This window comes from Panthera uncia, assembly GCF_023721935.1.
Source record: "Panthera uncia isolate 11264 chromosome D3 unlocalized genomic scaffold, Puncia_PCG_1.0 HiC_scaffold_8, whole genome shotgun sequence".
Lineage (NCBI taxonomy): Eukaryota > Metazoa > Chordata > Mammalia > Carnivora > Felidae > Panthera > Panthera uncia.
Window position 1 is genome coordinate 16714298 of NW_026057586.1, and position 24535 is coordinate 16738832.

At 48.2% G+C, this 24535-nt stretch overlaps 1 protein-coding gene across 2 annotated transcripts in view; it reads right to left on the reverse strand.

The window, feature by feature from the left end:
* Positions 1 to 24535, reverse strand: part of ZNF532 (zinc finger protein 532) — a 110365-nt gene that overhangs the window by 53367 nt on the left and 32463 nt on the right. For both annotated transcript variants that reach the window (XM_049620269.1, XM_049620268.1), the window contains exon 3: positions 5795 to 8157. In XM_049620269.1, coding sequence (XP_049476226.1) covers positions 5795 to 8140 — 2346 coding nt within the window. In that variant the 5' untranslated portion in view covers positions 8141 to 8157. The remainder of the gene's footprint in view (positions 1 to 5794; positions 8158 to 24535) is intronic.

Below are 24535 nucleotides of genomic sequence, written 5' to 3' on the forward strand. Positions count from 1 at the left end.
GGGGGGGGGGGGGGGGGGGGGGGGGGGGGGGGGGGGGGGGGGGATGGGTATTGAGGAGGGCACCTTTTGGGATGAGCACTGGGTGTTGTATGGAAACCAATTTGACAATAAATTTCATATATTAAAAAAATAAAAATAAAATAAATAAATAAATAAATAAATAGAATAAAATAAAACTTATATGGCAAGACAGAACTAGAATAGCTAAGAAAGTGTGAATGTCAACTATCCTTCTATTTAAAAAAAAGAAACTATTTTGAGGAAAAAAAAAGAATAAAAACTGGAGATACCTGTGTTTCAAGACGAAGACTGGATTTCAAGACACTTTACAGTCACCACAATCAAGACTGCGGTGCTGGTGGAGGGACAGACATGTTAATCAACGGAACAGAACACAGAACCCAGAAATAACCACACACAAACATGCCCAACTGAGGCACGCCTGGCTGGCTCAGTCGGTAGAGTGCACAACTCTTGATCTTGGGGGTGGGAGTTCGAGCCCCACGCTGTAAGTATAGAGCTTACTTTAAAAAAAAAATGCTCAACTGATATCTGACGAAGATGCCAAGGCAACTGAACAGAGGAAAGACAGCCTTCTGGATAAACAGTATTAGAGAAAGAAGACGTGCATGGGGAAAACAGACGGCAGCAGAAAACTCAGTGTAAGTCTCATACCTTATACAAAAACTAACCCAAGTGAAAAAAACAAAAACAAAAACAACTAACCCAAGTGGATCATGGTCTTAAACGTGAAACCTAAAACTATACAACATTCAGGGAAAAAACACAGGAAAAAATTTTTCAGAATCTAGAGCAAACAACAGACTCAACGCCTAAAGCACAAGCTCTAAGAGGGAAAACTGCGCTGGATGCCCTCAAAGCTGAAACCTTCTGCTCTGCTGAAGATCTGCTTAAAGATGCAAAGGCTCAACTGTACTTCTGTAAAACCTTCTTAAAAGATGGAAAGACAAGCCACAACTGGGAGGAAAGACTTGCAACCACATACCCAACAAAGGACTAGTATCTAAAATACAACAAGAAGTCTTAAAACTCAACAGTTAAAACACACGCACTCAACCTAATTAGAAAATAGGCAAAAGTGACATTTCACCAAAAAGGATATACAGAGGGCCCATAAACACGTGAAAACTATGTTCTAGGAGCGCCTGGGTGGCTCAGTTGGTTAAGCGTCCGACTTTGGCTCAGGTCATGATCTCACGGTCCATGAGTTTGAGCCCCGCATCAGGCTCTGTGCTGATGGCTCGGAGCCTGGAGCCTGCTTCGGGTTCTGTGTCTCCCTCTCTCTCTGCCCCTCCCTGGCTCGTGCTCTGTCTCTCTCTCATTCGTAAATAAATAAACAAATAAACATTAAAAAAAATTTTTTTTAAAGCTGGTGAGGATGCAGAGAAACCGGACCACTCATGCACTGTCCGAGGAATAAGAAACAGTTCAGCCATTCTGGAAGAGTTTCTTAAAAACATAAATGTGCAACCAGCATACGACCCACCAATTGTCTACCTGGGCTTTTATCCCAGCAAACTCAAACTTAGGTCCACACAAAAACCTGTGTACAAGTGTTTATAGCAGCTGTATTCAAAATTCACCCCACACTGGAAACAATGCAGACATCCTAAGAAGACTGAAAGGTATACACCCTGCGGTACAACCTTGGATGGACTACTACTCAGTGGTCTGAAAGAACAAACTACTCGTCCATGCTAGAACCTGGATGCATCTCCAGGGAAGGAGCCGGTCCCCAAAGGTTACATACGGTGTGGCTTCATTTATAAAGCATTCCTGAAATAACAACACCTGTAAAGATGGAGAAGAGATTAGTGGTTGCTGGGGGTTAAGCAGCAGGCAGGGGTGGCTCTAAAAAGGCAGTATGAAAGTTCCCAGTGGTTATGGAAATATTCTATAGATTCACTGCAGTGATGTCTATATCCTGTTCTACAGTTTTGCAGAGTACTACTGGGGGAGAGTAAATAAGGGATACACAGGATCTCCGTATTATTTTACATGAATCTAAAATCATCCCAAAATAAAAAGTTTAACTTTATGGGGCCTGGGTGGCTCAGTTGGTTAAGCGTTCAACTTCCTCTCAGGTCACGATCTCACGGAGCATGAGTCTGAGCCCCACATCAGGCTCTCTGCTATCAGCACAGAGTCTGCTTTGGATCCTCTGTCCTCCTCTCTCTCCACCCCTCTCCTGCTGGTTCGTTCTCTCTCTCTCTCTCTCTCTCTCTCCCTCTCCCTCTCCCTCTCCCTCTCTCCCTCTGTCAAAATAAACAAATCAACTTAAAAAGAAAAAGTCTGGGGCGCCTGGGTGGCTCAGTCAGTTAAGCATCCGACTTCAGCTCAGGTCATAATCTCACAGCTTGCGAGTTCAGGCCCCGCGCTGGGCTCTGTGCTGACAGCCGGGAGCCTGGAGCCTGCTTCAGATTCTGTGTCTCCCCCTCTCTCTGATGTTAAAAAAAGTTTAAAAAAAAAAAAAAGTTTAATTAAGAAAATTCAGTGATTTGAGAAAGAAGACCAGAACGTCAGCACAGAGCACTGGAGCAGTAATCAGGTAAAACTTTGACATGATTATGGTAATTATAAGTAGAGTTGGGGGGGGGGCGGGTAGGGAGGAGGGCAGGAAGGACATTCCCGCTGCTCGTGAAGTAGTACACCTGTCTCTAGGCCTGGTCAAGTCAAAAGCTGGCAGGCGACGAATGAGGAGTCGTGGACCTGTTAGTCCTGCGAGAGCCCACAGTCGCGCCCTTGAACCTTCAAAATCAACGGCGGCAGTAGGGTCAGTGCAGGAGTCGGCTGTGGACGGTTCCCTAACTAAGACTGCTGTGCAGGCGGGGGGGAACCCTGCCCGGGGAAGGGCTCGGGAAAGCCAGAAGAGAAAGCCGGCAGCTTGCAGGCACAGGGCTAACCTCCCGTTGGATTCCCATTCCAGAAGCAAGGGCCGGGGTGGGAGCCACAGGGGGTTCCCTACTCGGGGGAGGCAGTCCACTCTCTCAGTTCACGGGTGGATCACCAAGAACGTGGAGGTCAGAAGAGAAGAGGAAAGTACACGTTTTAAATACCTGGCCGCGGCAGGCAAGAGGGGAAAGACGGGGTTCGGGAGAGAGTCTGGTACTTGAGGTGCCATTAGCTCAGCTTCCACATTTTGTTAGAAGACGTGTGTTAAGTGCCCTTCTCAGGGAGGGGCCGGTTCACACAGCCAGACTGTTTTTTCCCAACGGAAGTCCACAAACTGTGAACTGGCCAAGAGTCTCGTGAACGGCAAAGCGGAGAAGACACAACGAAGAACCTTCCCTCTTCTCTCTTCTGTTCTTCCCGTCTGCGGCCCCCAGCTCTCCCACCAGGGTCACCTGATCCCGCACCGGGTGACAGCAATGGGTGAGGACCCCTCCTGGCTCCCGCTGCATTTGAGGCCAGCACAGCAACAGCCATATGGATCTTACCAACGTCCCGGACTATGGAAGAGACTCGGGGTGGGCTTAATTAAACCGAGCGCTGATGAAGCGGCAACGTTCCCACAGACCACCGCGCAGGCTGGGCCGCCGAGCGAGAGACAAGGCTGGCCGCCTGGGTCTGCGGGAGAACCGTCCTCTGGCCTAGTCGGAGAAGAAAGGCGATGAAGAAGGGGGGCCTTCTGGGCAAGGACTCCAGTAAGAGAAGGGGAGATGGGGAACAGGAGGAGGAGACCATGGGACACGTTTATGTTGCCAACCAGTCACGCCTGGATGTGCAGGCAGCCGAGGCTTCCGAGTATAAATATGAGCTGAGTGGACACTTAGCCAGGCAGACGTGGGGAAAGAAAAGACAACAGGGGGCAGTAGGGGGGGGGGAGGGGAATAAGGGGAACGTTCAGCTCAGTGCATATTTGGCCCTAGAGTTAGCTATTCTGCCATGACTCATTCCGAAGTATTCCAGGTGAAACACGTGAGCTACTCTATACACTTGTCCCAGCAAAACGCAGAAGTCGAGGCAAAGCGACCACACACACACACACACACACACACACACACACACACACACACACAGAAGATGTAAATCTCCTTCTCCGAGGGAAATCTCCACCCCAGTTTGACGCTAGTTTGGCTGGTGAGCCTCAACGGTCAACGGAGAACAAAAACTAGGGGGATACACAGAAGAAGGGAAAGTCCTTTCTCTGAGCCCACATCCTTTCCCCTTCCGAGAAAACAAAGGTTCCCCAAGAGAACAGACTACGGGAGGGCAGCTCCAAATGCCAGATCCTGACCAGCACGCACGGGTGAGGCAAGACGTGAGGAGAACCCTGTGAAGCCAGGACTCACCCTGCCACCCCACGGAGAGTACCAGCGGACGTAGAAACAAGGCAAGAGAACAAACAGAATGAAAGAAATGGGTTTGGTTTTTTTTTTTTTAACTCTATCCTTTTAAGACGCGAAGAAATAGGGCCCTTCTGATGAAGCAGTGACGAGGTCAGAGGGCACCCAGAAAGACCCCAGGCGCTGTCACAAGGACACAGTAGAAGAGCTATGTCAGCCGCCGCCTGCCCGAACTAGTCGGCCGCTCTGTGGAGTGCTCCACTGTCTGGGCCGAGGACACGTAACGTCCAATGCTGCAAGGATGCTCTCAAAACTCTCTACCATTTCCACCTCCACTAAACTGCAAATCCAGAGAACAAAAAATTATTGAGGTATTCTTGATCTTTTGTTCCCCAGACTCAAACCCTACAAAGAACTCAGCAGCGGCCCTTGAGGAAACTGATCGCGGCGGCTCTATGAGACCTCTGGAGCACAGCATCAACCTCAGGCGACAAGACAGAGGCAAATAAAGCAAAGCGGATCACCCGTGGGTCTTCACAAACAGAAGTTCGAGCCAGTAGTGGAGCAAACTAGCACCCCCTTCCAATTTCATGAGCTTCCTCGTTTGGACAATAAACCATACAGTCTCTCTAGCCTGAATTTGGTTCATTCAACACGTTCCGTTAGTTCCAAATGATAAGTATCACGTATCTGTAAAACGCACTGATCGATCCCTTGGCCAAATGGTGGCTCGTGGAGAGAAGACGATGATAGGAGATAAAAGGGCCCACTGACGTCCACTGTGACCTGCATGTCACCAACATCAACCTACACCTCAGCGCCCCAAAAGATAATAAATAAATAAAAATAAAAATGAAAAGCTATGAGGAAACGCGAAGGCATTCTGTTCAAGCGGAGATGGTTTCCCACTTTTTCATCATACTGGGGACTATTACTGAACGTACTTCTGGACCAGCGTCTCTCGTAAGCAGGCACACCATGTTAAGTGGGTACCGGTAAGTCTGTTTAACTGTAAAAGGCAGTAATTATAAGTAACAGGAATTTTTTTTAATCCCCGAACTGTCATTAACAACCAGGAACGCTGGCGATGTAACCTGATTTGAACACCTGATACAATGGCAGGCTACTACAATTGGCCCCATGTCAGACCTCCCACACATATACCGGTGACCCAACAATTAAGAGCGCGTTTATCCCACATCTAAGGCGCCGTAACTCAACTCGTACAGAGAGTTTCTGTCAAAAAAGACCTCGTCTTCCAAAGACGTTGTTTGTAAAACGAGACTCGTTATTTCAACGTTGTTCAAGCCTCCGAAGACAATCCTTTCCCTCATGCGCACACGCACACGCGCACACACGCGCGCACACACACACACACGTGCACTCCCATTTAATTGCGTTCCCACCCCGAAAATCAAGGGCATCGTCTAGAGCACTCATTTCTACAGATCTGTCACCGAAACACCAAAACGTAAGGGATACTCTACTTGTCCACTCGTATCTGCAGCCTGCTGGAAGTGTGTGGCCAGCGACGTCTCGTCCTGGAAAACTTCGTTACACTCCAAACATTTCAGACTATGCCTACAGAGCTTGGATGGGTCTTCGTCTAGAGGCATAGCTGGAATGATGGGTGTGCTGGAGGGAGCGGATATGACTGTCCCGGTGATGCCAGCCTGAATCTTCGTTACAGTGTGTGTGCCGGCTCCCGCGGAGCCTGGAAGAGCAGAGGACGAAGCGGAAGTATTGCTCGACGGAGAGACAATCATCTGATCGGCTGGGACTGGCTTTAAAATCAAGTGGGAGCACTGCATCACAACCCCCTTTTCCTTGTGCCCGCGGGCGTGGGAAAGGAGACTGCACTTGTTGTAAAAAACGAGGTTCTTTGTACAGTGGTTACACGTCACTTCGATGCGCACGCTGCGTCGGTCGTAGTGCTGGGTCAGACTCTTCTCCAGGGCAAAGGAGTCGCCACACTCCAAGCACTTGTACCCGCGGGTCGGTAACGTGATGCCTGCGTTGGCAGGAGGACTGAGGTTGGGGATGTAAACTGGGACCGGGTTGACGCTGCTCAGCACCTTGTTGAAAGCTTCCACCACGGAACTCTGCAAGGAGGACACCACCTGGACCCGAGACACCTTTTTGGGTGGTTGCGAGGCTGCTGCATTGATTATTGCCTGCTTTATTTGCTGCTGAGGTTTGGTTAGCACTTGGCGGAGCTCGGAGGTGGCCTGGGCGCCCTGAGGCAGAAGGTTAAGGTTGGCGAGGTGCACAGTCTTTGGCACGAGTTTGGCGTTGGCCAGGCTGGATGCCGGCACCACAACGGTTTGCTGCTGGATGGCATTGGCGGCTTTGATGATGGCGCTGCTGGCGCTCTGAACAGAGGCAGCAGATATGACCGTGGCTTTGACCGTCGTGTTGTTAGCGAGCTTCAAATTAATGACTTGGGATCCCGCCGTCTTCACGGCGGACACTGGGAGGAAGGCGGTTGCCACGGGCTTGATGGTGACCTGTTTGGGGGTCAGCTCCGCAGGGGCGACTGCGTTGGTGACCACCGCCGACTGCAGAGGCGCCCTGGGCGGGGAGGAGAGGACGGCAGCCGAAGCCGGAGAGGACAGGAGAGACGTCACAGACGCCATCACGGGCCCCGCCTGCTCGGAAGGCTTTTTTCCAGAGTCGAGATCGACCTCTGGCAACACCCTCGTCACTGTTCTCTTTATTTCCCCAGAAGACGTCTTAATGGTTTTTATGCGGACTTTGGGGATTGCTGGTGTCGACCCTGCGGGAGAGGATGGAGACCCCTTGCTGCTGTTCTCACTGGAGATGCTCCTGGGGCTATCGGGCTGCTTCAGGGACACTTTCTTTGTCCCGTCGATGAGGCTCTGGGATTCAGGAGACTTCTCCATGGCTCTGGGACTATCGTTTGCTTCTTTAGGTAACGGAGAGGCCCCCTGTGATTCGGCCACCGGTTCCTTGCAGGAGTCGGAAGCAGCCTTTTTAGCACTAAGTGCTGCTATTGCAGCTATACACGAGGACAGCTTGGACGATGGCTTTGACCTCGACAGCGCGACGCTGCCGAGGCTGGGTTCACTCTTCTCCGAGCTCAGCTTCCCGTCGTGGGCCCGGTTTTCAAGCACCTTTTCAGAGTTTTCCTTCAGCTTATCCTCTGCTTTTCTGGCTTTGAAAGGTTCGTAAACACTCAGATTTAGGGAATTTGTTTCTGTCTCTCTCTTAACGACTCTGTTTTTATCTAAATTGCCTGAAGGAGAGATTCCAGTTTTGCTCAAACCGTCCCCTCCGAGCGCCTTTGGCTTGTCATAGTCCTGCTGGGCGGCCGACCCCGGCAACACGTTCGCCCGAAAACCGGAACGCACGTCCTCTTTGTCCGGTGGGTCGTCCACCTCGATCTTCTCGTCGTCGTCAAACTCTTCAGCGCTTGAGATGGGGCTAAACTGGCTGAACGTGGAGTCTTTTAAAGTCACCTCCGAGGCAGGCGCATCTCCTTTCAAGGACTTCGATCCATCTTTGCCGTAACTGTCGAGAGAGGACGCGGTGAGAAACCCGTTGTGCAAGCCGTTGCCAGTGGGATTGTGACCGTCCTTCTCGGCGCCCTCGGAGGAATCAATGTTCCGAACGTTCTTCACGATGACGCTGACGCCCACGTCGGAAGAGGACGGTGTGTGGGAGTCCTCGTCGCCATGGGCGTTCTGCTTGATGTGGCTTTCCTGGTCCTCGTGTACAGACTCAATAGCTGCTTTCGGATCGACCATGTCTGGGATGTCAAATGCTGCCAGGAGGTCATCAAAGTCTGGGGTCTTCATATCCCCCATGGTCATGAATTTGATCAGATGTTCTGTTAAGCGAACAGAAACAATTCCATCAGCAAGGAAAACTTGGTAACGATGGGATAAATATCCCTATAGGATTTACACAAACACAGTGACGATGACCGAGAGAGAGCAACTTGATAACTACCCTTCTTACAGCGAGGGGACTCTGAGTGAACAAACGTCCAGAGAACATGGGTAAAACCTGAGTAATCACAGCTTCAAACTGATTTCTCCAAAATGCCACACAGCATTCCCAGCATGGCACCTCTCTAACAAGAAGGAAGCTGACTGGAACCGGGACGGCACGAAGAGTAGGTTTCGACGTAACACCCAGAAAACTTGCCATGCATCACTGGACTCATCACACTGTCTTCACAAAAAGCTATTCCCGAACCTATTTCGATCTCTACACCATTCGATTCTCCTGGCAAAATTAGCACAATTATAGTCACCACCACGTTTGGCCTCTTGCATTAAAAGGAATATATGACAATCAAAAAAAAAAAACCCAAAAAACCAATTACAGATCTCGACCCGCCCAAGGAACAAAGGAGCATCCCAATCCATCACATAATGTCTACTGCTAATAAAGTTCCACCTGAGATATTTAAAAGAAAAAAAAAAAATCCTAAGGATTTTTGTCAGGAATAAGGAGCTTATTCCATCCGTTTTTATTGAATCCTACTTTCCTCTATTATGTTAGGGAAAAAAATACTCTCCTGGCAGAAAAGTATAACGTCCCTTCTTTTTCCCTCTCTGGTTCACTGCTTTTAGTGGTTAAGGTAACACACAGCCATTTCCTGATTGCCACTCATCCAGCACAGTGGTCCACGTGGCTGTGGCGGCTGAGGATGACCCTGCCATGACATTGTTCTCAGCGTGGAGCAACATGGACCCCAGGGTGTGGCAGAGCCTGGGAGAAGGGAGGTCTTCTCCTCTGCACTGGGGCTAGATGGGGGCGGAGAACGTTCTGTGAATGTCAGCAACGCCCTGGGCAGTAGGAGGACACAGTTTTAGGAAAATGGACAGTCACGGCCATTACTACAGATGAAGGATGGATTACAAACACGTGAAATGCTTGGGGTCTTTAAAGGGCACCCTTTGCCCACCTGCAGAGGACACGTAATCAGATGTAACTCCACTGTGAGAGAGATCTCTCTCCTGCCTGAACCCCAGAGCACTCCACCTGTTTCCAGTATTTTCTGGTAGGCGGCACGGCATACATTTGTCTCTTCGTTCCTACTAGCCTGTCAGCTGACTGAAGATGGCAATGTCTCACTCACTGTGACACCATAAATGCTACATGACTACCACGCCACAAAGTCAGGCACGAGCACACTGGATTTCTAACCGGAAGCCGGGCCTAGACCCAGCCCCCGTCACTCACTAGCTCTGGGATCCTCAGGAAGGAAGGGAATCTCTAAGGGCCTATTCCCTCTCCCTGCAGTGGATGGAGGCAAGCAACCAGGAAGAGAGGAAAAATAGGAAACAAAAAAACCAATGTAGAAGGGAAGGGGGCCATAGCTAATTTTAGGCAACATTCCATGGAAGAATCAGCCTGATGTATAGATACATATTCCTAGACTCTTTCCTTTTTTTTTTTTTAACTTTCTTTTTTACTTTTTAAAATTTACATCCAAGTTAGTTAGCATATAGTGCACCAATGATTTCAGGAGTAGATTCCTTAGTGCCCTTTCCCCATTTAGCCCATCCCACCTCCCACACCCCTCCAGTAACCCTCTGTTTGTTCTCCATATTTAAGAGTCTCTTATGTTTTTGTCCCCCTCCCTGTTTTTGTATTATTTTTGCTTCCCCTCCCTTATGTTCATCTGTTTTGTGTCTTAACATCCTCATATGAATGAAGTCATAGGAAATTTGTCTTTCTCTAATTTCGCTTAGCATAATGCCCTCCAGTTCCATCCACATAGTTGCAAATGGCAAGATTTCATTCTTTTTGACTGCCGAGTAATACTCCATTGTATATATATACCACATCTTCTTTATCCATTTATCCATCGATGGACATTTGGGCTCTTTCTATACTTTGGCTATTGTTGATGGTGCTGCTATAAACATGGGGGTGCACGTGTCCCTTTGAAACAGCACACCTGTATCCCTTGGATAAATGCCTAGTAGTGCAATTGCTGGGTCGTAGGGTAGTTCTATTTTTAGTTTTTTGAGGAACCTCCATACTGTTTTCCAGAGTTAGACTCTTTCCTTTTCAATACTTAACGGCTGTTCCTCATTAAAATCTGCTTTAAATCACTGAGAGATTGTCTTCCACATTTTACTAAAGTATTTAATGACTTTTTTTGGGTGGGGTGTATCATCTGTAAAAGATCGTGCATTCCTAGCAAAAATAACTATACCGGGGTCAAGGTAGAATTTCTACTGAGGTGACAATATGCATCCCCGTGAAAATTCACATAAACCACAAATCCATCAGCAGTACTAAGACATCCCCCTCAGCTTGGTCACTCACTGTGGGACACATCCAAACCCTTCTAATAATCTGGATGGGAAAAACTACTATTAAAGATGAAATCCGGGGCACCTGGGTGGCTCAGTCGTTTAAGCGTTCCACTTCGGCAGCCTGGAGCCTGTTTCGGATTCTGTGTGTCCCTCACTCTCTGCCCCTCCCCCACTCACGCTCAGTCTCTCTCTCTCTCTCTCTCCCAAAAATAAAAATAAAAATACTTAAAAAAAGAAAAAAAAGATGAAGTCGGGTGATGGGTATTAAGGAGGGTACTTGTTGTGATGAGCTCTGGATGGTGAATGGAAGTGATGAATCACTGAATTCTCCTCCTGAGACCGACATTGCACTGTATGTTAACTCACTAGAATTTAAATAAATATTTGAAAAAAAAAAAAAAAGAAAGAAAAAAATCATACAGATGAAATCAACACGCAGGTTCGACAGGGATGAGCTAAAGAACAACTCACCTTGCGTTCACATGTCTCAGAACAGAACTAAGAAAGTCACCGCACTTTCCCTAGATGGTCGGCTTAGCCCAGAGGAAAACACCCCGGGCCAGCACTGTCTCAGATAGGTGCCTGTGGGACTGGACAGGGAACGGTGTATCCCCCGCATCAAACTAGAGCCCAGATAAAAGGTGCGGAGGGAAGAAAACAGCAACAGTTCTAGGCTAATACCGTTGTGAAAATATCCATGACGAGGCAAGTCTGTGATTACGGTCTTCCTTTTAGAATGAAATTGAACATTTAAACTGCAAAATACAGGAAACGCAAACTCCATCTGCCAGATGATACCCACGAAACAGTCCACCCACTTAGGAATAATCCCTGAATGTCACTACTGTTATTTTTAAGCAGCAAACTACAGTTACAAATGAAAACTCACCATCAAATCACCATTAGCAAAGCATCCGTCCCTGTGGTCGAACTTTACCAACCATATTGATCAACGTTTATAGATCTAGGTTCTTAAAGAACTCAAGACACAGAATCATAAACTACCACCCAACTCCCACTGGAGGTGAAACGGTCTGAAAACTGTTTTGTTTTTTAATTTTTTTAATGTCTGTTTATTTTTGAGAGAGAGAGGGAGAGCACAAGCAGGGGAGAAGCAGAGAGAGAGGGAGACACAGGGTCTGAAACAGGCTCCAGGCTCCGAGCTGTCAGCACAGAGCCCGACGCGGGGCTCGAACCCACGGACCACGAGATCATGAGCTGAGCCGAAGTCGGACGCTTCACCGACTGAGCCACCCAGGAGCCCCTGAAAACGGTTTTTTTAAGTCACCACTTATCCAAAGCTTGGACCCAGGCTCTAGACGTCCCTGGTGGTGACTAGGCTCTGGCTCGGTCTCCCCATCCCTTTTTTACGGTGACGCGGGATTTATGACACGTGCCCTCCTCCTGTAATTTGGGTAAACAAAACACATCATCCAGTTCCGCATCTTTCGTCCCAGAGGGCAGTCGGCTCAGGAACAAAAAGAACGCAAGAGGCCATTCAAATACCCACGGGTGATGGGCCCGGGACACGCAATCCCAAGAAAGGATAAAAGGTCCTGCGTGAAACAAAGCTCGTTGAACAAATGACAGCCCGGATCCGCAATGTAACTGGCAGGTACCCAGGAATCCTTGGAAGGTTAGTAAACGGATCTCACCCTCTTCCTCTCCAGTTTACATGACAGGGACCTGCCATTCGGGCTGGAGGATGGTGCCCACCACGCTGCCCGTATCTTTTCCTATCCGCCCAACTAAAGCAGAGTTAAGGTTTGGAAAACCCCAGAGAGGAACCCCGGGGTGGGGGAGAAGACATTCCTGACACAGGAGCCACTCGTTCTCTGCAGTAATGTGCCCACACACCCTGCTCTCCTGTCCACCTGTGTCGCTTTCTCTTGCGGGAAGAGGGTGAACTTGAGGGTGAAGTAATGGGACATTTCGAAGAGGTAAGAGGGAACTAGCAGTGGTCCTGAAAACCAGGAGTCGGCCCTCCTAGTTCACCTGAAGGATGTGAAGGGTGAGGACCCAGGACAGGCAGGACAGCGTGAGGGCAGGGGCCCCACAGGAGCAGCCGTGCTGCCAGAAACCAAGGCTCACCCGGCGGTGGCCTCACCTCTGCGGGCTTGTAGAGTCATGTTAAGGCCTCACCTCTGCGGGCTTGTAGAATCATGTAATGAATCCCGCTCTCTGTAACTTCACACTTCTTGTATGGTTTACAGAAATGTTTTCCATCCCCACAATCACGCGGGCCTCTTAGCCGTTCCCTTCCCGCATTCAGGAAGGCCAGAGCAAATTTTCCGCTTGGAGGGGAAGAAAATGTTTCACTCCCTCTTCACTCCCCAGTTACATCAGGGACAAAGAGTGAGGTTTACATTTGAAAGTGTTCACCATTTTTCACCCCAATTCCTAGGTACCGCTGTTTTGAGAATGTTACAAAAGTAAATTTCAGACTTCTCTTTTAAAAGGTAATAGGGGCACCTGGGTGGCTCACTGGGTTAGCATCCGACTCTTAATTTGGGCTCAGGTTATGATCTCACAGTCGTCAGATCGAGCCCCAGGCTGGGTTCTGCGCAGGCAGCACGGGGTCTTGGGATTCTCTCTCTCCCCTCTGCCCCTCCCCAGCTCGCTCTTTCTCTCTCTCTCTAAATAGGTGATCTTTTATAAAAGAAAGGTAATAGAGAAAGGACTGACTTTAGCTTCTCTTTCCCTGCACAGCTTGATTATCAGACGGAATTAGCTTTATTGTAACAATGCCTCTCATTTCATTTGTACTCTATAAAACATACCTTCCTTCAAAGGCACTAACAGTCTTTTAATTTAAACCTAAACCCCATATAAATAACCTATAATTCACTAACAGCATTTGCGCTTAATGTAGAATGCCCTTTCACCCAAAGACAGTGAAAGTATCTGCAGGGAGAATGCGAGGCCTGTTTACAAAAAAGGAAATTGAAAGAACTCGGGTCTGTCACATGATCACTTGATTCTCTCCTATGACACAGACCAAACACTTCCTTTGTTACCAAAGCCCTAAAATTATAGAAAGCTAGTTCGTCTTTGTTGGCAAAAGTCCAAAGTTACCAAGTCAAAAGAAAGATTTAAGAAAACCTTTTTCACCCCTTCATCATACTTCTTACACTTTCCGATAAAAGACACTTCTTCGTGGAGCAGTTTCCCAGTTTTAAACTAGAGAATGGCAGCGTAAAAGGCCCAGGTGTCACCTTCCCAGGGAACACTAACTTCAGATAATCCCCAGGGATGTGCCTACACGAGCCTGACCCGGCCTAAATCCAGGCCTGGCCCGGTCCAGGTTCTGCCTCCAAAACGGATATGCAAAGTCAATCTGAGCAGTGAAAACACATCGGATTTCCCGTTTAAATGCGGAAACTAACCTTTTCTTTCATGAAAACCAGTAAACTCTGAATCATCATAATCCTAGTATATACTGACCACCTTGTAGGTATTATACAAACTTTCCATAGAACAACTAAAATAATACAACGTCTGTTATTCTTTTGGGGAGACCACATTTGTCACTATTTTCTAGCACTGTGCGGACACTGAAGCCCTTTTTAAAGAAATAATTCAACAGAGTAATGAGTCTAACATATATTTCTAACCCCCTTACCTTTCCTTCAAATACAAAATGTTCTTGGGTGCCTGGGGGGGCTCAGTTGGTTGAGCGACAGACTTGGGTCTCAGGTCTTGATCTCATGGTTCCTGAGTTTGAGCCCCGTCTACATTGGGTTCCGTGCTGATAGCACACAACCTGCTTTGGATCCTCTGTCCCCCTCTCTCTCTGCCCCGCTCCTACTCATTCTCTCTTTCTCTCTCTCTCTCTCTCTCTCTCTCTCTCTCTCTCTCTCTCCCCCCAAACTAAACGTAAATATATATAACATACATGTTAATATATATTATATATACATATATATGACATTCTTACAACACGTTAACATTAAGCAGTGTTTCGCATTCAATTTGTTCCTCCTAGAAAATGAATCTAGCACTCCTGGTTTTTACCAAGTCTTCAAAGACATAAATGGGACTTGCTTTCTCCTGGCTGCCCACATTTTCCCCATTATCCTAGCCTGCAGACCTTTGGTTCTTCCTCTATCAACAGCACCTCTCTCACCTTTAGTATTCTCTGGGCTCCCCACCATTATATCTCCCATCCACAAAAGGAAGGAAAAAAAAAACAGGGGAAGAAAAAGGGAAGGGGAGAAAGAAAGAAATCACATCCCTTTATCCTCAACTGACCTTCTGCCTTCCACTTCTATCCGTCCCACTTGAATCTGAATTGCTTATAAAAGAAAAATATTTTCTCACTGCAATTCCATTCCAAATACCAAGCAGGTTCAGTTACACAGGTCGGCCCCGCACTTATGCACTTGGCCTAAACCAGCTGGGAACAGATGTCTGTTTTGTGGTGTTTCAAAGAAAGGGAAAAAATCTGATCAGCTCAGTCCCTGGAGCAGCTGTTAAGAACCTCTGCCTTGGGGCCCCTGGGGGGCTCAGTAGGTTAGCGCCCCACTCCTGATCTCGGCTCGGGTCATGATCTCGAGGTTCCTGGGCTCAAGCCCCGCATCGGGCTCACGTCGGGCTCACTGCTGTCAGTGTGTCAGATCCTCGGTCTCCGTCTCTCTCTGCCCCTCCCCAACTCACGCTCTCCCCATCTCTCTCAAAAAATAGAACATGAAAAAAAATGATCGTAATAAAAACACCCACGCACACATATGCACACACGTACACACCAAAGTGTGCACAGCTCTGAAGAAAACCAAGCAGTAACAAATGGATCTACGGAGAATCTCTTAAGAATTACATGCCATTTGAAGGCTCCCTGCAAGTGACAAGATGCTAAAGGAAAATGTTCATTCTACCTTTTTCCTCCACACTCACCAGACCCTGATGAATCTTAACAATAAGCCAGAGCACCTGGTAGGTCTACAGGTTCTTCTGCAGCCACAGGGTGGAAGTGTGACCTGTGGCATCACCACCTCCCACCTTTCTGCACTGGTTGGGGGTCTGGTTATGCACCCACCACTCCCCCCCCCAAGGGCAGAAGAACATTTTCTACACAGCCTACACCAGGGTACCATGTGGTGTGTGAAAAGACACTTTACACACAGGGTGAAAAGAACAGAATGTATGTTTTGTTGATTCTGGATGAATTAACAAGAAATTAGTAGATATGGTTGCTATTTATCCAGAATAGATGTTCACTTGTTTCACTAAATCCTCATATTAATCTCAGTATGATCCTTGCATTAATTCTCGATCCGCAGATACTTTGGCCAAGGAAGTGTTGTTTCCTTCTTCAGTTAATACTGGATGTTCCTGATGCGAAATAGAACTGATGTGAAAGTTCAAAACCCTTCTGGAAATATAAACACAGCACCACTTACTCAGGGCACAACCCTGGGAGATACAAGAATAAAACACAGCAGCTTTCCTGCACATCCGCACTGTCCTCAAGGCTATGCCAGCAGGTTCCTCCCTGCCCTCCTGGCCCGTCCCCTCTCCCCAGCCCTGCAGGAACAGCCAGGGGAACGTCCCTCCACATAAGCAAAGGGCCTCTACAAACCTCAGCCCTTCCCAAAGCTCAACCTGCAATCCTTGGCCCACGTCCCGCGTCACCCCCCTAAAGAAGGTCACCCTTAGATCCAAGCGCTCAAAGCTCAGCCATGAAGGTTTCCTTTGCTTGGCCCACGGAGGCCTCTCCGGCGGCCAAGACGATCTCCAGGGCAGAGAGCAGACCCCTGCGCTTATCCCCCCGGGAGCCCTACCTCCCCCGTCTCACTCAGCTTCACGATGCTCTCTTCCACACTGCTGACTCCCACGCTGCCAGAGGACAGAGGTGGTTCCCCACCTTCCCCCTTCCCTCTTTCCTGCTCTGTCCCTTCTTCTCCCTGCAATTGGCCTCAGAGACGGCAGGCACCAGGGGAGACCTCTTCGGGTTCCTGGCATGCTGCTTTTAGTCAAGGACTCGGATCGCTGGGACAAATTCTGTACCTCCGGATCCCTGCCGGCCCCTCTGCGATCCACTCTCCTGATAACACTGCTACAATCCAGGGGCTGCAGGAAGGAATTTGGGGGTGGGGGGGGGGGAAGACACTACTCTGCATCACAATTTTGGGGGTGGACACATACTTCTATGCATTTATTAAAACCCAGAGAACTTTACTGTATGAAAATGGAGGCAGGGAAGACAACCAGGAATGATGGGAGGCCCCAAATGAAAGAGCAACTGTAAGAAAGAACCTAACTACATCACGGTGAGTAGTATCGGCATGCAGAAGACAGAGGGAAGAAAAGAACTAGCTGAAGTTAATGGGAAAACGCAATTCTGACTGTACACGAGAGGCTGGAGAGGAAGAAAACTGCGCACGTCTTGTCCTCCACAGTCAGTCCCAAAACTGCTGATTGGGGTACAGCCTGTAATCGTCAGTAGTGTTAGATCAATGGTAATTGTTCAGTTTGGATCAGTGTTACAATTATGCAAGGTGGTTAGGGAAATCTGGGGAAAGGGCACATAGACACTCTTTGCGTTATTTTTGCAACTTTTCTGCAATTTACAATAATTTCAAAACAGTTTCATGAAGACACATACAATCATTTAATAGCGTATAGCTACTAAATGACATCAAGCAGGTGCCTCGCAGCTACAAAACACTCCGTACGACGGCCCATTCCCAGTCCCCGTTGCCTCGTGCCCGTTCCATCGCCTGTGCCCTTTCCCACTGCCCGTGGCCTTGCAGCAGAATTTCATTCCCCGACCGGCCATCTTTCCCTCCCGTGGACCCCGCAGCACCGCCAGGAGGCCACCAGGCTTCCCCCGACTCCCTGGCTCTCCCCTCCTCCCCCGTGGGTCCCGTCAGACTCTGCATCTACCTCTGTTCAAAGGGCAAGAGCAGCAGCTCCCAGGGTCCCGGCCACAACGCACATTCACAGAACTCTGCCATCTAATTGTACCTGAAGAGTCCTCTTTCTAAACTGCCGGTTTTCCGCTTGGTTCCCCCAACCATATGACCAAGTGTTCCCTCCCAACCTGTTCCTCTTGAGTCCCGACTGTGTTATGTTGGTGACACTCACTTTCTCTGGGAAAACCCTGAAAACCTTCGGGCAGCATTTTACACACTGTGAAATACACGCGGCTTCCATAGGATCTTATTAGGCTTTTCACAAACACAAGGCTGAAGTAAGCACACCCAGGAAAAGCTGGATTTTTCTACACTGAACAGACTTCCTTTCGGCAGCCAGCTAGTTACGAATATTCTAAGTCTCTGAAAAGAGGAACGCAGGAGTCCCCAAATTCTGATCTGACCAAAGGTCCCATAATGATTTCCCAAAAGGCTCTACCGATTTCTGCTGCTGCCACTATGCATCAGAGTTACTTTAGTTGTCCTTGTCCCTCGACTTCATATTTATTAGCAAATGCCGAAGGTGGCAAAAAGGTAACTTACTATATACCAATTTCTACGTTATTGATTATTACGAAGTTTAAACTTTTTCCCACATGGTTCGCTTACCAGCTGTAAGGAGTAGGTGTTCGATGAATAATGGACGGATGGATGGAGGGACATGATGAACTTCCTATCTACTTCTTTCTGCCGCTCTAGGAAATAATGGACCAACCTACACGCTTTGTCACTGAGCTGATAGTAACAAGCAAGAGCGTACAAAACCCACCCATACCACAGTCCCCGGAACACGTTGGTTTCTATTAACAAACCCTGGTGGAAAGACTGAGCATTTACTGTCCCAGCTACACAACACGCAGACAACAGGTGGGAGGGCAGAATACCCCTTCCACACCTACCGTCCCTTTGCTCTGACCTCTTTGTGTCAGAAAATTCTCCACCTAAACACAGAGGTGAGCAAACGGTACCTGCACGCGACCCCGGGGACAGGGGAGGACTGGTAGTTAGATATTTAGAGAGAAGGTCGTCATCATCAAACACACAGCGCGGAAAGCACAGCGAGCAGGAGTGGCCGCTGGTCAGAGAATTTTAAGGGATGTTTCCTACTCTTCTCATCCCACAACCAGACAGGAGACCCACCGCTATGGCCAGGACACCTACCCGGCCACGCATTCAGGACCCACTGTGGAGAACGGTTTGTGATCGCTAACCGTCCTCATCGCCGGATATCTGGACTTGAGCGAGGGAAGGGAAGACAGTAAGTGGGCAGCACCCTCAGGTGGGGAGGCTGGCACTGAGGGGCCCGGGGGGAGGTCCCACACAGAACCCACGGGCCAAGGAATGAGCCTCGGTCGGGATCAGAGCTGGAGTCTGGGGCTTAAATGACCCACCAGGTCAGAACCAGAGAGGCGGATGGGCGAGATGCCCAGAGCAGAGGCGCAGGGGCACTGCCCTTGCCTGAGCCCACCTGATCTCTACAGCCCCCAAACCAGTGCACAACTACAGTTTACATACACACACAGCACTTCAGAGTTTGCACCATTTCCCACAAACAGCGGCTCTGTCCTCTGAAATGGTGGGACATTGGAGAAGGTCAAGACCTAAGAGCTATGCCTCCTCCGAATCCTCAGAACCCTCCCCAGCGGAGCCCCAAGAATTATATAAAACTCTTAAGTTTAGAGTCTTAGTTAATAAAGAAAAATCAGTCAGGCCCCTGGGTGGCTCAGTCGGTAAAGCATCCGACTCTTGGTTTAAGCTCAGGCCTTGATCTCAGGGTTGTGAGTTCAAGTCCCCATTGAGCTCAACACTGGGCATGGAGTCTACTTAAAAAAAAAAAAAAAAAAGAACAACCAATAATTAACGTGATGTGAAGAACAACAACAAAAAAAATAATATATACCTCCATGTGTTTTGAGACCCACACTCAGTAAGAAAGTGGTTCTGGTATAGCGTTTCCCATAAAGATCAAATATAGAAGAAATTACATCCTGAAGATGTAAATGTTTTATTATTCCAGCCACCTACACTTTAATCTCCTTCATTTAACTCTGTCACTACTCTTGGCATTCTCGAGGCTAGACTGTAAACTGGGAAAGACAAATGCAAATCTCTAGTTCCCAAGTCCATTTGATTTCATCGATTTATGTTGCCTTCATAAAACCAAATGCTCAAAATTTAATTTTAGTGAGTTTTTAACTATCTCCCTAAGATTCACAAATCTGTAAAAATTCTTGGGACCTCTACTAAAAGATACAAACTACAGACCAAAAATATCATCAACCTAAATTCAATCCCGTTAGCCAGATTTCTATCTAGTGTCAACACCGGAGCTCAGACCACATAAAAAAGCAGCTTAACTCCCCACGCAAGAAATAATGATTTTGTATTGACGTAGTTTTCTAAAACCTGAAGCTACACAAACCAACTCTGCGCAGTCTTATTGAAAGGTTCGACAAGAGGAAGAGGAAAGTGAGTCATCTGAGACGGTGAGCCCAGTGCTAGGGCAGATGCCTTGCGAAGACCAAAAGTGGGGATACCCAGTACACGGATCTTGGTTTCTGACACCGTTTTCCACTAAAAGGAACCAGGGTTCCTTGGACAAATGGCGGATTCTAGGATCTGGCAGGAAATGCACGAGAAGAACCTGGGGCACCTTGGGAGTGCCAGGAAGTAAGAAAGTGCCCCCAAACGAAACAGCTACATTGACAGGGGCTTGTCAAAGGAACACACAGATCAACTGAAAAAGCTCCCAGTGGCCAAAGCTTGTACAATTTGAGCAACAGGTAAAGCAGTGCTGGATTATATCTCAAAGTATAAAATAAAAACCCGTGAGTCCGTAATGACAGAAATGATTAAAATAGGGGAGCCTGGGTGGTTCAGTCGGTGGAACATCTGACTCTTGATGTCAGCTCAGGCAATGAGCTCTCCTTCTCCCTCTGCCCCTCTCCCCTGCTCACGCTCTCACTCTCAATCTTTAAAAAAAAAAAAACAAAAACGGGGGGGGGGGGGTGGCCTGGGTAGATCAGTTGGGTGAGCGTCCGACTTGAGCTCAGGTCATGATCTCACCGCTCTTGAGTTCGAGCCCCGCATTGGGTTCTGTGCCGACAGCTCAGAGCCTGGACCCTGCTTCGGATTCCGTGTCTCCCTCTCTCTTTGCCCCACCCTCGCTTGCGCTCTGTCTCATTCTGTCTCCCAAAAATGAATAAGCATTAAAAAAAAAATTTTTTTTTTTAAAGATTGAAAATATAAATGGGAGAAAGCAGACAACTCTGTACAGAGGAATTCCAAGTAACTTAATAACTTACATAGACGCCCCGTCCTTATGAAGGTGAAAAGTAACTCCCCACTCCTTACGTGACTTTCTTCTAAAGAGGACGGAATGGAAAGGGGAAAGAAAAGAGTAAGTTTAGGGGAAGAGCCTGACAAACACTCTCTGGGCCAGGTGACCAAGGTCAACATCAACATGAGGACTCACATGGATAGCACATCCCCTTGATGTGACGAGAACACATGTTATCCCAGAAACACATTCCCCCAGCCTCACCACGAGAAACACCCTGGACAAACGCCAATTGCCGGACAGTCCACAAAATGCCTGACCACTACTCAAAACGCTGTAAGGTCGTGAAAAACCAGGGGAGCCCGAGAAAGCATCACAGCCAAGAAAAGACTAAGGAGATGTGATGACTGAATATAACGTGAGGTCCTGGATGGGCTGCTGGGACAGAACAGGGCAGCGGGTAAAAACAGAGTAAATCTAAAGAAACCAGGGACTTCGGTTAGTGTTTTTTAAAAGTGAGTAAGAGGGCCGCCTGGGTGGCGCAGTCGGTTGAGCGTCCGACTTCAGCTCAGGTCATGATCTCACAGTTTGTGAGTTCGAGCCCCGCGTCGGGCTCTGTGCTGACAGCTCGGAGCCGGGAGCCTGCTTCGGATTCTGTGTCTCCCTCTCTCTCTACCCCTCCCCTGCTCATACTCTGTCTCTCTCTCTCTCTGAAAAATGAATAAACTTAAAAAAAAAATTAAAAAAAATAAATAAATAAAAGCGAGTAAGAGAGAGATAATGAAGAGCCAGCTGGGGGGGGGGGGGTTACAGTGTAAAGAGGGGGCTGGGACAAGCAGAAGATGGGTAACCTCCTCACCTGACCTTGCAAACAATGCCGGCCAAAGCATTACAAACACGGTATTCCCAAAGCGTTTACGTAATCGCTCTCTACATGTGGAGATTAATTTTCCCTTTTATCCTCTTACCAAGAATCTGCCTCAAGGTCAGCCACTGACTAATCAAAATGACTTAGCGACTTTTAAACCAAAGTTTATCAGAAATAGAACTTCCAGGGGCGCCTGGCTAGTTCGGTTGGTGGAGCCTGTGATTCCCGATCTCCAGTTGTGAGTTCGAGCCCCACTTTGGGTATAGAGACTGCTTAAAAAAATAAAATCTTTAAAACAAAAAAAAAGGAAGGAAGGGAGGGAGAGAGGGAGGGAGGGAGGGAGGGAGGAGGGGAGGGAAGGGAATTTCCCAAAGCTTACATATTCCATGCTTTCTGCACACAAAATGACAGAGATGATCTCCCGCTACTACAGCTGGCCCCAGTTTGTGGCCAAAGATGTTAAATGATTTATTTGGGAGTCTCTTTCTGCCCAATGGCAAGTAATGTGACAAGTGGGTCACTGACAATTGCATGCGTAAGACAACAGCCTATAGGGGCGCCTGGGTGGCTCAGTCGGTTAAGCGGCCGACTTCGGCTCGGGTCATGATCTCACGGTCCGTGGGTTCGAGCCCTGCGTCGGGCTCTGTGCTGACAGCTCAGAGCCTGGAGCCTGTTTCAGATTCTGTGTCTCCCTCTCTCTGACCCTCCCCCATTCATGCTTTGTCTCTCTCTGTCTCAAAAATAAATAAACGTTAAAAAAAAAATTAAAAAAAAAAAAAAAAAAGACAACAGCCTATAAAAATAATAGGTCTCCCCTAAAAAAAGGTTTGGTTGTACACGTCACATGGAAATCAATGAACTATTCATGCCTCTCACCATGCTTTTAGACACTAACAAGGCCGGTCTTTCCTTCCACGATAGCAATGTAAATGGGGTTTGCTGTTCCAAACTTTGACGACGATAAACGGCAAGTCCTCTGCCCTTTCCTTAGAACAATCTCCCAGACGTGCACCAAAATCCACATGTATCACCAGGCCAATGTAAGGAACGGCCCACACACAGGGTATACAAGGTAGACATTTAATTTTTTTTAACTGTGGTAAAATACACATTCCACAAAATTGACGGGTTTTTTTATAATGCTTATTTTTAGGGGGGTGGGGAGGAGCAGGGGGCGGGGGAGACACAGAATATGAAGCAGGTTCCAGGTTCTGAACTGTCAGCACAGAGCCCAACGCGGGGCTCCAACCCTCGAAACGTGAGACTGCGATGCTTAACCGACTGAGCCACCCAGGTGCCGCACAAAACTTACCATCTTAACTAAGTAATTTTTACATGAAGAGTATACAAAGATAACAGGAGCAAAAAATGCTACCTGCTCTTACTAACTGAAAACCTGGAGAGGAGGGCACGCCTCTCACTTCAGGGAGGTTCAAACCTAATGTTTATTTCTAGCTGAGATAGCCAGTCAAAGGACCTGGGCGGTATTTCTGACCGGACATCCCGCGATCATTTCAAGTATCTTCCACAGAGTTTCCCGTCTATTCCTTCACATCACTCTCCCCTCTCCAAAGGGGAGTTCAAAATGGGAACTAAGAGTAACAGCCATTGCACTGCGTTGTTGTATAAATGAAAATAAATAATACGTGGAAAGCACAGACACGTCGGCATTAAAATGCTATTTTGGGGGAGCACCTGGGTGGCTCAGTCGGTTAGGTGTCCGACTCTTGATTTCAGCTCAGGTCAAGATCTCGCGGCTCGGGGTCCACACCCCACATGGGGCTCCACACTGACAACGTGGAGCCTGCTTGGGATTCTTTCTCTCCCCCTCTCTCTACGTCTCCCCCACTAAAGCTCACACTGACTCTTTCTCAAAATAAATACATAAACTTACAAAAAAAATTGAAAACGCGGTCTCCAGGGCACCCGGGTGGCTCAGTCGACTGAGCATCCGACTCTTGATTTGGGCTCAGGTAATGATCTCAAGGCTCGTGAGATCGAGCCCTGTGTCAGGCTCTGCGCTGACAGTGCGGAGCCTGCTTGGGATATTCTCTCTCTCTCTCTCTCTCTCTCTCTCTCTCTCTCTCCCCTTCTCTCTCTGCCCCTCCCCCGGTCGCTCGCTCTCTCAAGATAAATCTTTTTTTCAATAGTAAAATATGCTATTTCCTTCCTCTTTGTTGATTTGTTAGAATGGTAAAACAAAACAGGAAAAAAAAAGGAAAACCAAATAAATGTTTTCGAGGCCAGAAAGTGAAGAAGGCTGGAGGCGACGATGGTTTGGCTGGAGGAAAAGGAGGTACTTTACAGGGTGACGGCCCTGGTTCCTTATCACATCTTATTTCACTTCAAAATGTATGGCCTTTCTCCTAACGCAGAGGTGCCTCCAGTCTTGCCATCGGCCATTGCTAGGGCCACCTGGAGTTCATACAGGGAAAAAGAAGACACAGTTTCCTCTCAAAAGGCAGCAAAATTTCAACTCACAGGCCAAAACACCTCAAGAGGTCTCTCTGACTGCCCCGTAACCCTTTCTCCTAATTTTGAAACCCTTTTTCCCAGCCAAGCATGACCAAGGACTGGCTGCGGTCTCAACCGCTCCTTGCCCAACCTTGGCCCAACCCACGCCTCTACACCATGTTCACACGCTGACTGACACCACACCAGGCCTTGACCCACGCACCGGGCCCCGTGGACGGCTGAGCGCCAGCACGAGCACCCACAACAGGATGCGACAGAGGAAAGCCATGCCAGGAGCCCTCAGCACAATCCCCCTGGCCAGAAGCCCCGGCCAGAGGAGCAGTACCCAAGTCTTACACCCAGGAGCTAACACTCCAGGAGAAGCTGGAGAAGAACAGGAATGGACAGACCGG